The sequence below is a fragment of the Elgaria multicarinata genome, chromosome 1 (genome assembly GCF_023053635.1).
Source record: "Elgaria multicarinata webbii isolate HBS135686 ecotype San Diego chromosome 1, rElgMul1.1.pri, whole genome shotgun sequence".
NCBI classification, from domain to species: Eukaryota; Metazoa; Chordata; class Lepidosauria; order Squamata; family Anguidae; genus Elgaria; species Elgaria multicarinata.
In genome coordinates, this window is record NC_086171.1 from 212,709,623 (window position 1) to 212,723,298 (window position 13,676).

The following is a 13,676-nucleotide window of genomic DNA, read 5'->3' on the forward strand; positions in this document are numbered from 1 at the left end:
GCAGCTTAAATGATATATGTGCATGGACAGAATTTCAGACGTTGGACTGCTCTGACCTAATAGGAAACACTTTGCCATTGAGAAAGTGTTGCTAACTACTGCTAACTGAATAAGTGCTCAACCAAAGGTTCAAGAACTTTGTGACAGAATCTTGCTGGAGGTAATTTTGTCTGTTCCTGCTTGAGATTGGTTATTTTGACTAAAAATGAAGTAAAATCAGAAATGCTAGACTTTACTTTATTATTATTATTATTATTATTATTATTTATATAGCACCATCAATGTACATGGTGCTCACTTTGTGAGCACTATGGGAATATAATAGTTTTCAAATGTTTTCCCATTTCCATATTGACTGATATGCCAAGGAGCCCTTGCACATCTGCTAGAGAGCCCTGTGGCATGGCAAAAGATTATTGGATCTACACTCACTTCATGCAGGGCACCGGCCAGGCCTTCTGGTCTGTGCCATTGTCCAACATGAATTAGAGAGTGCAGCCCTGGCTAGAACACACCCAATATTTTTCTGTGACCCTGTTCAGATGACATGCTGAGCCATGGCAGTTAAGCATTTTGAGCTCAACATTATAGCTTAGTGTGTTGCGTGAACCATCCCTAACCATGGTGACTAACATAACCACCGTTTAAATATGCTCGTAACCATGGTTAGTGTGTTGTCTGAACAAGCCTTGTGGTTGTATGTTCTAGGGCAGTGGTTCTCAACCTTCCTAATGCCGCGACCCTTTAATACAGTTCCTCATGTTGTGGTGACCCCCGACCATAAAATTATTTTCGTTCTTCTCTACACGATCCATTGTCATGGGATGGTTTGCTAATGAAAATAATACATAACAATAGCTTTAATAATACAAAAGATGATACATGACATAGTTCAATCAATACAGTTTCCTAAGACCATCGGAAATATGTGTTTTCCGATGGTCTTAGGCGACCCTTGTGAAAGGGTCGTTCAACCCCCAAAGGGGTCCCAACCCACAGGTTGAGAACTGCTGTTCTAGGGGAAGATCAGTAATGTAAGTCAGGACAAGTCATCTCTCAGGGAAATCCATCTGCTCCTGACATTTATTCATATTAAAACATTTGCAGTGCACCTCTCTAAATTCCTGTAAGCCATTTCAAGCATGATATTTTCCATTGGGGATTCTTGGAAGCTTATTGGGGTTCCAAAAATACTGTTTGTTACAGATCTACGAAGAAGGTTGGGTATCTTATTTGTAAGAACAGTGTTTTAATTAATCTTGCTTCATTTACTGTCATTTTATTTGTAACATTTAATCCCGCCTTTTCCTCCAAGGACCCCAGAGGTGGCCTCCATGACCCTTCTTCTCTCTATTTTTTCTTCACAGCAACCCTGTGAGATAGACTAGGCTGAGTGTCAGTGGTAGGCCCAAAGTCACTCAGTGAACCTCATGGCTGAGTGGGGACTTGAACCTGGATCTCCCCAGTCACACTCCAACACTCTAAGCACTATACCGCAATTTAATAGGACATCTCACCCACTAAACCATAGAATGCAGATTCGTAGCCTGTCTTCATGGGGATTGCCCAGTTTTCCTTGAACAGAGTAGGTTTGTTTTGTTAGTTTATTTATTAAAATTGTCAGTCATTTCTCAATAAAATGACAACTCTTTATAAAATGCAATAGAAGTGTACCAAAAGGGTGTACAACAAAAGAAAACAGTAAGGCATTCAGTCCATACTTTCTCACCTTGCATCTCCATCTCCTCCGTCAGTGAATCCTAGTTAAATATGGAAATGGGGCTGCAAGTTAAAGGATGAAAAGAAAGCAGGTGGTGTGTGATTCTACACCCTTCAGTCTTTCCACCTGCAGCGTCCAATGCAGCCACAAGGTTATAGCAAAATCAGTGTTATGTACTGCTGTGAAAAAAGTTCCTGAATTCCCCCCCCCCCCCAATACCCCGATTCACATTTGTAGGAAAGGACAGACTTTCTCTCAAAGATGTTCAGATGTCCTGTGTCAGTTACAGAACAGGACTATACAGAAACCTGCATTGTGTTGTGGTTCTTTTCCAGTAAATGAATTCACGGTGATCAGGAAGAAATTCAAGTGCCCCTACTGCAGTTTCTCAGCCATGCATCAGTGCATCCTGAAGAGGCATATGCGATCCCACACGGGAGAAAGACCCTATCCTTGTGAAATTTGTGGAAAGAAATTTACCCGCCGGGAGCACATGAAGCGGCATACCTTGGTAAGTTGGAGCCTTTGGAGTTGTACCAGGGGGCTAAGGGTAACGGGATAATGAAGGGCTGGTTAACCTTGGAACCAAATGCATGCTGGATTTTCTCACACCAACAAGTTCCACACAAGTTTCACTATAAGATGACTTTAAGAGCAGCCGTTATTCCGAATTCCTTTCCCTGGAAATGCGTAGGTATGTGTGGTACAGTGCTCTTCCTTGTTGTGTGTCTGGCTCTCATTCAAAGTCTGTAAAGATATAAAGGAATCTTCTAGCCATGATACATGACGAGCAGCCCTACATGATGTACCTGTTGATGGAGCCTACTGCTTTAAATCACAGTAGGTGATAGAAAGACTTTTTAAGAGCTTGGTTGTTTCCTGCCATGCCATTCCAGCAAGAGTAACCTTTTAAAATGTGTGCTGCGTATTTTTTTAAAAAAAGTAAACCCCACCAAGGTAACCCTCCATAGCATTATCCTATCTTTCTGTGAGAAGCCTTTTTCTTAGTTTAGCTCTAGGTTGTGTGCTCCCACACCTCTCAGAACTGGACCATGCATCTTCTGTTATTATTATTATTATTATTTATTTATATAGCACCATCAATGTACATGGTGCTGTACAGAGTAAAACAGTAAATAGCAAGACCCTGCCGCATAGGCTTACATTCTAATAAAGTCATAGTAAAGCAATAAGGAGGGGGAGAGAATGCAAACAGGCACTGGGTAGGGTAAACAGGCACAGGGTAGGGAAAAACTAACAGTATAACTAACAGTCTAAAGTCCGAGTAACATCAAGTTTTAAAAGCTTTAGGGAAAAGAAAAGTTTTTAGCTGAGCTTTAAAAGCTGAGATTGAACTTCTAGATCTCAGGTGTTCTGGGAGAGCGTTCCAGACGTAAGGGGCAGCAGAAGAGAATGGACGAAGCCGAGCAAGGGAAGTAGAGACCCTTGGGCAGGTGAGAAACATGGCATCAGAGGAGCGAAGAGCACGAGTGGGGCAATAGTGTGAGATGAGAGAGGAGAGATAGGAAGGAGCTAGACCGTGCACCTAACCATTATGTCAGGACAGGATATTATACTATTAGCCTAATGCTATTTTAACTGTAAAATGCAGTAGTTCCCCCCCAAAAAAACTTCTGGAAAGGTGTTAGTTAATATGATCTCTATTCAAGTTCATGTTGTGGACAGCTTGATGAAAATGTTAACCCATTGTGCAGCTGCTGTAAAGAAGGCAAACTTTATGTTAGGCATTGAGAATAAAACTGCCAGCCTTTTTACAAATCTATGGTACAATCACACTTAGAATACTGTGCATTCACCACACCTAAAATATATGTATTGAAGAGCTGGAAAAAGTGCAGTAAAGGGCAACTAAAAATGATTAAGGGTCTGGAGCATCTCCCCTATGAGGGAAGGTTACAAAGCTGGGATTGTTAACTTGGGGAAAAGGAGGCTAAGGGAGATATGATAGAGGTGTACAAAATTATGCATGATGTGGAGAATATCGATAGGGAGGCATTTTTCTCCCACTCTCATAATACTTGAACCTGGGATCATCCTATGAAGCTGATTGGTGGGAGATTCAGGACAGATAAAAGGAAGGACGTCTTCACACAGCACTTAGTTAAATTATGGAACTCATTACCCCAAGATGTAGTGATGGTCACCAATTTGGATGGCTTTAAAAGGAAGTTGGATAAATTCCTGGAGGAGACTATCAATGGCTACTAGACTTGATGGCTGTGTGCTATCTACAGTATCAGAGGCAGTAAGCCTATATACATCAGTTGCTGGGGAACATGGGCGGGAGGGTGCTGTTGCACCATGTCCTGCTTGTGGTTCCTGGTTGACAACTGGTTGGTCACTGTGTGAACAGAGCGCTGGACTAGATGGACCTTGGTCTGATCCAGCCGGGCTCTTCTTACATTCTTGCGTTTTCATAATTTGTGCCCCCTCCTAAATGCTGCCTGAAGTCCAAAGGAAAATTGGATACTCTTGTCAAGAAAAAGTATTTTCAAGCTACTCTAATGAAAAGCAGGAAAACATGAGGACAGACTTAAGTGACCATTTGGAGGTGTTAGTCTTTAAACACCTTTGAGTCCTCTTGGTAGCAGGATCCGAAGGAGTAAGGCATGTATTTGACTAAACTTTTGACTGTGAAGGGAAAGTATCTGCACATCTGCACTTGTCTCTTCCTAGCTTTCTAGAATCATAGAATCATAGGATAGCAGAGTTGGAAGGGTCCTACAAGGCCATCAAGTCCAACCCCCTGCTCAATGCAGGAATCCACCCTAAAGCATTCCTGACAGATGGTTGTCCAGCTGCCTCTTGAAGGCCTCTAGTGTGGGAGAGGCCACAACCTCACCAGGCAACTGATTCCATTGTCGTACTGCTCTAATAGTCAGGAAGTTTTTCCTGATGTCCAGCTGGAATCTGGCTTCCTTTAACTTGAGCCCGTTATTCCGTGTTCTGCACTCTGGGATGATCGAGAAGAGATCCCTGCCCTCCTCTGTGTGACAACCTTTCAAGTATTTGAAGAGTGCTATCATGTCTCCCCTCAATCTTCTCTTCTCCAGGCTAAACATGCCCAGTTCTTTCAGTCTCTCTTCATAGGGCTTTGTTTCCAAACCCCTGATCATCCTGGTTTGCCCTCCTCTGAACACGCTCCAGCTTTTCTGCATCCTTCTTGAATTGTGGAGCCCAGAACTGGATGCAATACTCTAAATGAGGCCTAACCAGGGCCAAATAGAGAGGAACCAGGACCTCACGTGATTTGGAAGCTATACTTCTATTAATGCAGCCCAAAATAGCATTGGCCTTTCTTGCAGCCATATCGCACTGTTGGCTCCTATTCAGCCTGTGATCTACAACAATTCCATGATCCTTCTCGTTTGTAGTATTGCTGAGCCAAGTATCCCCCATCTTGTAACTGTGCCTTTGGTTTCTATTTCCTAAATGTGGAACTTGGCATTTATCCCTATTAAATTTCATCCTGTTGTTTTCAGCCCAGCGCTCCAGCCTATCAAGATCACTTTGAAGTTTGTTTCTGTCTTCCAGGGTATTAGCTATCCCACCCAATTTTGTGTCATCTGCAAATTTGATCAGCGTTCCCTGCACCTCCTCGTCCAAATCATTAATAAAAATGTTGAAGAGCACTGGGCCCAGGACTGAGCCCTGCGGCACCCCACTCGTTGCCTCTCCCCAGTTTGAGAAGGTTCCATTGATAAGTACTCTTTGAGTCCGATTCTGTAGCCAACTGTGAATCCACCTAATAGTTGTTCCATCTAGCCCACTTTTAGCTAGTTGCGGTGTTAAAAATGTCCATTAAGCTGTGCATTTTGTCTGTCCTCCCCACCCGCCAACACACACACAAGTACCTCCTGAAACAACTCTCTTCCCTTAATTCAGTGATATGCCACCGTCTGCCTATGGCAGGTATAGGCAGTGAATCTTAGTTTGCCAAATGGTGGCATTTATAGATTAAAATGGGCAGCTAGCCTGTATTTTTTCAACAACCGTGTTGAAGGGGCTTCTGTTATCTGTTGCCATAGTACCCTAAACCCCACTGCCTGCCTTCCGTGAGTACTTGTCTATTCGGATGAGTGCCCAGCCATCTGGTCATGGGACTGATTGCTCCTGAGATGTCCCTTGATTTGCATCCTTTGGGCTGGGCTCATCTTAGGCTGTTTGGTAGCCTTAGAGCTTCATCCAGCTACAGACACTCATACTTCACAGTCTGTTCTTCTTTGTCAAATGTAGATACTTGTTATATTAACCGAATTTCAGGCTCATTTTTTAATCCCAAAGATTTCAGGGAGGATAAATCGGTTGATGCTTCAAAACAAAAACCATCCTGCATGAGGTGCAAAAATAAAATGTTTTGCAAAGCAAACTTTGTGCCCTCTCAGTATATATAAAAGGACGCTTCTTTCATTCTTCTGAGGCTCAGGGCAAATAACAGCACTGCATTTGAAAACAAAGCAAAACCAAAATGTAATTAAGAATAGTAATAATAACAATAATATATTTATTATTTATTATATTATGTTCCCCACCTCGATCAGAATGGAGAGGTGGGTAAGAAATTTATTTATTTATTTATTTATTTATTTATTACCCGGCTCTTCCTATAGATCAAGGCAGGGAACAACATTAAATACAAAAATACTATAAAATACAGTAAAATACATAAAACTGATTAAAAATATATAAAAACTAATATGTTATTAAAATAACAGCCAGGCATCTTAAAATTCGACTGGCTAGGCCTGCCGGAAGAGATCAGTCTTTATAGCTTTTTTAAATTCAGAAAGACTGTTAAGTTGGCGAATCTCTCCTGGCAGGCCATTTCACAGTCTGGGAGCCGCAGAAGAAAAGGTCCTCTGGGTAATGGTTGTCAGCCTAGTTTTGGCTGAAGTAAATTCTTTCCAGAGGACCTGAGTGTGTGGGGCGGATTGTATGGGAGAAGGCGATCCTGCAGGTAACCTGGACCCAAACCATGTAGGGCTTTAAAGGTAATAACCAACACTTTGTACTTTGCCGGAAACTAATTGGCAGCCAGTGAAGTGATTTTAAAGTTGGTGTAATATGCTCACCCCTAGGTGTACTGCTGACCAACCTGGCTGCCATATTTTGAACTAGCTGAAGTTTCTGGACTAGGCACAAAGGTAGCCCTATGTACTGCACATTACAGAAGTCAAGCCTTGAAGTTACCAGTGCATGCACTGCCATCTTTAGGTCTTCTAATTCTAGGAAGGGGCACAGCTGGCGTGTCAGCCAAAATTGATAATAGGCACTTCTGGCCGTCACATCTATCTGAGCTGTCATTTGGAGCGACGGATCCAGGAGCACCCCCAAGCTGTGAACGCAGTCTTTCAGGGGGAGTGTAACCCCATCCAGAGTTGGTTGACACACCTCCAAACCCAGGCATTTGATAGTAAGCATCTCCATGTTGTCTGGGTTCAGCTTCAGTTTGTTTTTCCTCATCCAGCCCATTACTGCCTCCAAGCATTCATTCAGAGGAGACACACTATCCTTAGCTGATGCTGTTGTCGAAGGCATAGAGAAATATATTTGGGTGTCATCAGCATACTGATAGCACCCTGCCCCATGCCTCCAGGTGATCTCTCCCAGCAGTTTCATGTAGATGTTAAACAGCATTGGGGATAAGATGGCACCTTGTGGTACGCCACACAGCAGCTCCTTCTTTGAGGAGCAGCTATCCCCAAGCATCACCATCTGGAACCTGCCTGAGAGATAGGACCAGAACCACTGAAGCACAGTGCCCCCGATTCCCAAATCCCCAGGCGTTCCAGAAGGACACCATGGTTGATGGTATTGAAAGCCATTGAGAAGTCCAGAAGTACCAGCAGGGACACACTCGCCCTGTCAATACTGTCATCCACTAAGGCGACCATAGCTGTCTCAACTCCATATCCTGCCCTGAAGCCAGTTTGAAATGGGTCTAGAAAATCTGTATCATCCAAAACTGCTTGTAATTGGAAGGCAACCTTGCCCCAAAACGGAAGATTTGACACTGGTCTGTAGTTATTAAGGTCCTGGGGGTCCAGGGAGGGCTTCTTTAGAAGCGGTCATACCACTGCTTCTTTTAAACATGATGGAAAACTCCCCTCCCTGAGAGATTTTAATAGTATGTTGTAATTGTAATCTAACTGCATCTCCTCCCTGGGCAAGCAGCCAAGAAGGACAGGGATCGAGAGGGCAAGTTGTCCTCCTCACTCTTCCAAGATGTTTGTCCACGTCCTGCGTACTCACCAACTGAAACTGATCCAGTGTAATCCTACTAGCGGAGTTGCTGGACACTCCATTGTTAGCTTCTGCTATAATGACAGTGTCCAAGTTGGCTCTTATCCAAGAGATTTTATCTGTGAAATTATCGTTAAAGGCATCACAGTAAACTACCGAAGGCTCTAAGATCGGGTTCAGGGGCGAAAGTAGTTAGACTCCTTACCACTCTGAACAGTTCTGCTGGACGTGAATTCACAGACACAATGCATGCAGAGAAGAAAGCTTTCTTTGCTGCATGTATTGCCACCCCATAGGAACGAAGATGTTCTCTATGTCGCGTCTAGTCAGATATGTTGAGTTTTCCACCATTGGTGCTCCAGTCATCGTCCTTCCTGCTTCAGCTCCCTGAGATCTTCTGTAGACGAGGTTGCCCGGTTAGAAGCGGGTCCAAGAGAACGTTTGGGGGCGATCGCGTCATTAGCCCTAGTCAGATTCTGATTCCATTTATTGACCATTTATACACGATCATCGACAATACCAGCCATAGAACCCTCTAAGTCTTTCTGGAATCCAAGAGGATCCATCAGTCTTCAAGGGCAGACCATCTGAATGAGTCCACCACCCCTGCAGGGGCAGATAGTAGCCATGATATTAACCCTGACCAGAAAACGCTCTGTCCATGACAACACAGAGGTATTTAACACTTCAGCCCACAGATCTGTCAGTTTGGAACTGAAAACAGCATCGAGGGTGTGACTTGCTGAATGTGTGGGTCCCGAGACCAATTGGGATAGGCCCATGTTTGTCATGGATGCCATGAACTCCCGAGCTGGCTGACCCCGAATGGGATGTTGAAGTCGCCCAGGACCAAAAGCCTTGGTGACTCCAACACCGGCTCTGAGACCAGTTCCGTGAGCTCAGCCAGGGAGTCTGACAGGCAGCGGGGTGGCTGGTAGACTAACAAAATCCCTAGTCTATCCCTAGTCTTCAGACTCCGGTACACACACTCGATGTTCAATTAACGGACAGGGAGTTTGGTCAGGTTAAGATTATCTTTGTAAACCACAGCTACTCCACCACCACCTCACCTGCTCTCTAACACAGTACCCAGCTGAGAGGGCCTGGGCCCATGTCAGGCCACTGTCATCTCCCTGCCAGGTCGGCCTCCTCATCTGTAAGGAGATCATAGATAATATTTGTTTTATTTTTAACCGACCTGGCATTGTATATGAGCTATTCATTTAACAGACTCCAAATCTCAGCATAAACATTGACTTGGTGCTGCAGGAAGATAATACGGCTCCACCCTTCCACATTTCACCCACTTTTGACCATAGACTCTCCCCACCCTGATGGGTCTGTGAGTAGTGTTGACCACATGACTTTAACGGTGTTCATTAAGTCAAAATTTGTCCAAAAGAGAGGATCTCACCTTTTGATGTAATGAAACTTCCAGTATCAAGAAAACAAAACACTCGTTATTCTAGTCTATACAAGCATAGTCCAAGAACAAAATATAGCTAGTGAAACTCTTATCCCTATTTTGAACAAATACAGAGGAGTGTTCTGCTTTTATGATTTCAAGGTTTCCTGCATCCATTCCTGATGGCTGGCAGAAGAAAATAAGCTTCAATTAGAAACGGCTGCCTTAAAAAATACTCTAGTATTTGGTGTCACTGCACCATAAAACTCTTTATCGGCTGATCTACCTACCTTAACTTTCTCTTCTCCCTCCTACTCCCTTCCCAAAGGTTCACAGCAAAGACAAAAAATACGTCTGCAAAGTGTGCAACAGAGTGTTCATGTCTGCAGCCAGCGTGGGGATTAAGCATGGCTCCCGCCGCCATGGTATTTGCACAGATTGCTCTGGCCAAGGCATGGCCAGCCACCTAGATGCAAGCGGAGGAGGTGGCTCACCCGATGACTTGTATGGCACAGAAGGGCCCTACATGGAAGATCCTGACGACCTCAAGGTAGAAGGAGATGAAGACCTGGGGGATGACGATGACATAAAATGGAAAGACGACATAGAAATTTCACAAGATGACATGATCCTGGAAGATGACAAAGATGGCATTGACTCTCCGCAGGAGCATGAAAACTCTGAGGAGACTGATAAGGATTTCACTTGGATTTCTTAGGGATTTTGGTTTCTTTGGTTGGTTTGGGATGGGGCAGGGAAGGGAAGGTTGTGTTGGGAAAACTCAAGTAGCCTTGTCATTGTCCCGAAGTCTTGTGTATGGAGCATTTTTTTTTAAAGAAAACAAGTTCTTCAGATACCCTAGCAGTAAACACTCCCTTGCTCTTCTTCCTTCCCAGAGGTCTGACAAATTTGTCCCTGTCTTTCGGTGGGAACCAGACAGATTGTATGCAGGCAGCATGGAGTTTCCTCCCTTTGATATGTTTCCACTGTCAGCATAAAATACACAGTACCCTTGCTTTTCAAACAATAATTATCAAAACATTACAAAACAACCCTATTCCCAAAAGCAAGGTTACCAGTGGTAAACAAAGCAGTATGAGCATTTGAAGATTTCTCCCTTAATAATGCGATCCACTTGGCCCACTGGCATTTGTAACACAGGGATGCCCAGAGCGACGGCTTGGTTCTTGATGATGAGAGAAGATGCATGAATATCTGTTGCAAAAGTGACCCCTTGTGGCTAAGTCACATACATGTGATTTTTTTCCCCCTTTTCAGTATGTCTGCTTTTCTCTTGTTCATTGATATATGCAACGTTTTAATTGGGGATCCTGGCAGTATGACCAACGAAGGTATTGCCTTCCTCGCTGAGTTCTGCCAAACTCTGTTCGATTATATCTGTGCTGGGCTTTTGTCAGGGCTTGGATGCACTGATTTACCACAGCATATGTGCCAATCCCTGCTATTCTATATAGCCGACCAGGAGAATTGTGGGGGTCTTCATCCATGGCACAGTCCATCGGAAGAATCAGAGGTTGTCCTATCAAGAAACAAGGTGAGGTGGCTGCTCCCAGTGACAGACATTTGGTTGCCAGTAAGGTCAACGAAGTGGGACAGACATCATCGTATGTAAGCCTGATTTGAAATTTCAGAGGTGCCCAGCATACCTAATTTATTGGAGGGGGAATTAATTAGCATTAATTTGTAGGAGGGAAAATTCCATTTGATTTCTCACCTCAGCCACCCAAACACCTTTTGCAGGCTCAAGTGTCACAAAACCCTCCAATGCTCTTAGTCCCTGTTTCTTTGGGTGTTGCTTGTGTGCTTCAAGGTTAGTGCCAGATTGTTTCCATGCTTCTACAACTGGGGAAGCATTATCTGTATTTAAGAGCCAAGAATAACTTCCACGCATACCTATCATCTCTGACGACAAGGTTGTACCTTGTAACATCTACAGAACAAACGTTTTTGTCATGATCCTAAGAATGCTTGATGATCGATTGATTATTGTTGCCTTTCTGGGGGCAGCCTTAAAACAGTAATGGGTCTGTACCCCTGTATATTTTTACCTCTGCTTCCTGGGTCAGATTTTTAGACAGAATGCTGTGTGCGCTAAAGATTAACCTTGAAACCTGTCACAAGAAGCAACCTTCAAAACCAGGGAGTCAAATAATAAAAAGGTGCTATAGAACACGTGTGTGTGTGTGTGCGTGTGTGTGTGCGTGCGTGCGTGTGCATGCAGTAGGAACAACAGGCTTCTGGGGTTGTGTACAGTTGATCATTTCTGAAAAACAGTGGAAGCATCTTTCCTACAGTAGCACTTTTTATCCAGCATTTTTTATATTTTGGTAATACTGTAGTGAGGGAAGTTGGGAGCATCACAGTGAGGGAGCAAAGCTTATTAATTCCTACCCTACCTTCTAACTGTAGCTTCTTCATCCATACAAGTCAGTGGAGGACCATGAACTTCACTCGACTAGAGAGCAAAAAATTTTTGGTGTTGTTAATTAACTCCAAATGGAAACATCTTGACTATCAGGCCATTGCTGAGAGATAGAGAGGTAGCCTTCCACTCTTCTCCTTCTCCTTCTCCTTCTCTTCCTTCTCCTCCTCCTCCTCCTCAACTCCAAATAGAAACGTCTTGACTATCAGGCCATTGCTGAGAGATAGAGAGGTAGCCTTCCACAATTCTCCTCCTCCTCCTCCTCTTCCTTCTCCTCCTCCTCCTCCTCAACTCCAAATGGAAACATCTTGACTATCAGGCCATTGCTGAGAGATAGAGAGGTAGCCTTCCACTCTTCTCCTTCTCCTTCTCCTTCTCTTCCTTCTCCTCCTCCTCCTCCTCAACTCCAAATGGAAACATCTTGACTATCAGGCCATTGCTGAGAGATAGAGAGGTAGCCTTCCACAATTCTCCTCCTCCTCCTCCTCCTCCTCTTCCTTCTCCTCCTCCTCCTCCTCAACTCCAAATGGAAACATCTTGACTATCAGGCCATTGCTGAGAGATAGAGAGGTAGCCTTCCACTCTTCTTCTCCTTCTCCTTCTCCTTCTCTTCCTTCTCCTCCTCTTCCTCCTCAACTCCAAATGGAAACATCTTGACTATCAGGCCATTGCTGAGAGATAGAGAGGTAGCCTTCCACTCTTCTTCTCCTTCTCCTTCTCCTTCTCTTCCTTCTCCTCCTCTTCCTCCTCAACTCCAAATGGAAACATCTTGACTATCAGGCCATTGCTGAGAGATAGAGAGGTAGCCTTCCACAATTCTCCTTCTCCTTCTCCTTCTCTTCCTTCTCCTCCTCCTCCTCCTCAACTCCAAATGGAAACATCTTGACTATCAGGCCATTGCTGAGAGATAGAGAGGTAGCCTTCCACTCTTCTTCTCCTTCTCCTTCTCCTTCTCTTCCTTCTCCTCCTCTTCCTCCTCAACTCCAAATGGAAACATCTTGACTATCAGGCCATTGCTGAGAGATAGAGAGGTAGCCTTCCACAATTCTCCTTCTCCTTCTCCTTCTCTTCCTTCTCCTCCTCCTCCTCCTCAACTCCAAATGGAAACGTCTTGACTATCAGGCCATTGCTGAGAGAGAGGTAGCCTTCCACAATTCTCCTTCTCCTTCTCTTCCTTCTCCTCCTCCTCCTCCTCAACTCCAAATGGAAACGTCTTGACTATCAGGCCATTGCTGAGAGATAGAGAGGTAGCCTTCCACAATTCTCCTCCTCCTCCTCCTCCTCCTCCTCCTCCTCCTCCTCCTCCTCCTCCTCCTCCTCTTCTTCTTCTTCTTCTTCTTCTTCTTCTTCTTAAGGGCTATTTGTGCAGATCCTATGGATAAGCACTCTTTTAATGTACTAAGACTAAAATGGTTTCAAAACTGCCCCTGTGATTTGGGGTGTTTGCGCCTGTCACGGCCACTATCCAGTAGGCGCTTGTGACAGTCGCACCAAAATATACATGTGTCACCTTGCAGCAGTGTTGGCCATACTGCTCAGAGCTTGTTTTCGGCCTCAAGTGCAAACTGCTGCAGAAACCTGCAAACACAATTTCTGTAAAACTGTCAATAACAACAACAAAAATAGTTTGTCCAGAGATAATAGAGAGCCCGAAAAATATATATGAATGTTTATATTGTAGGCAATGACTACTATACAGAGAGCTTAAGACTCTCTGAAAGGCTGACATCTGTATACAACCCGAGGACAGAACTAGCAAAATAAAACCCCACCACCATGCATTTTCATTGGTAAAGGTGGACAGCATACTTCTGTAAAAGAACATCAAAGCCAGCTCATCCCAA

General features: G+C 44.1%; 1 protein-coding gene across 1 annotated transcript in view; it reads left to right on the top strand.

Moving 5' to 3' along the window:
• Positions 1-11,580, top strand: part of ZBTB46 (zinc finger and BTB domain containing 46) — an 83,912-nt gene extending 72,332 nt beyond the window's left edge. The window contains exons 4-5 of the mRNA XM_063147387.1: positions 2,056-2,231; positions 9,718-11,580. Of these exons, the coding sequence (XP_063003457.1) occupies positions 2,056-2,231; positions 9,718-10,107 (566 nt within the window). The 3' untranslated portion in view covers positions 10,108-11,580. The remainder of the gene's footprint in view (positions 1-2,055; positions 2,232-9,717) is intronic.
• Positions 11,581-13,676: the final 2,096 nt, after the last annotated feature.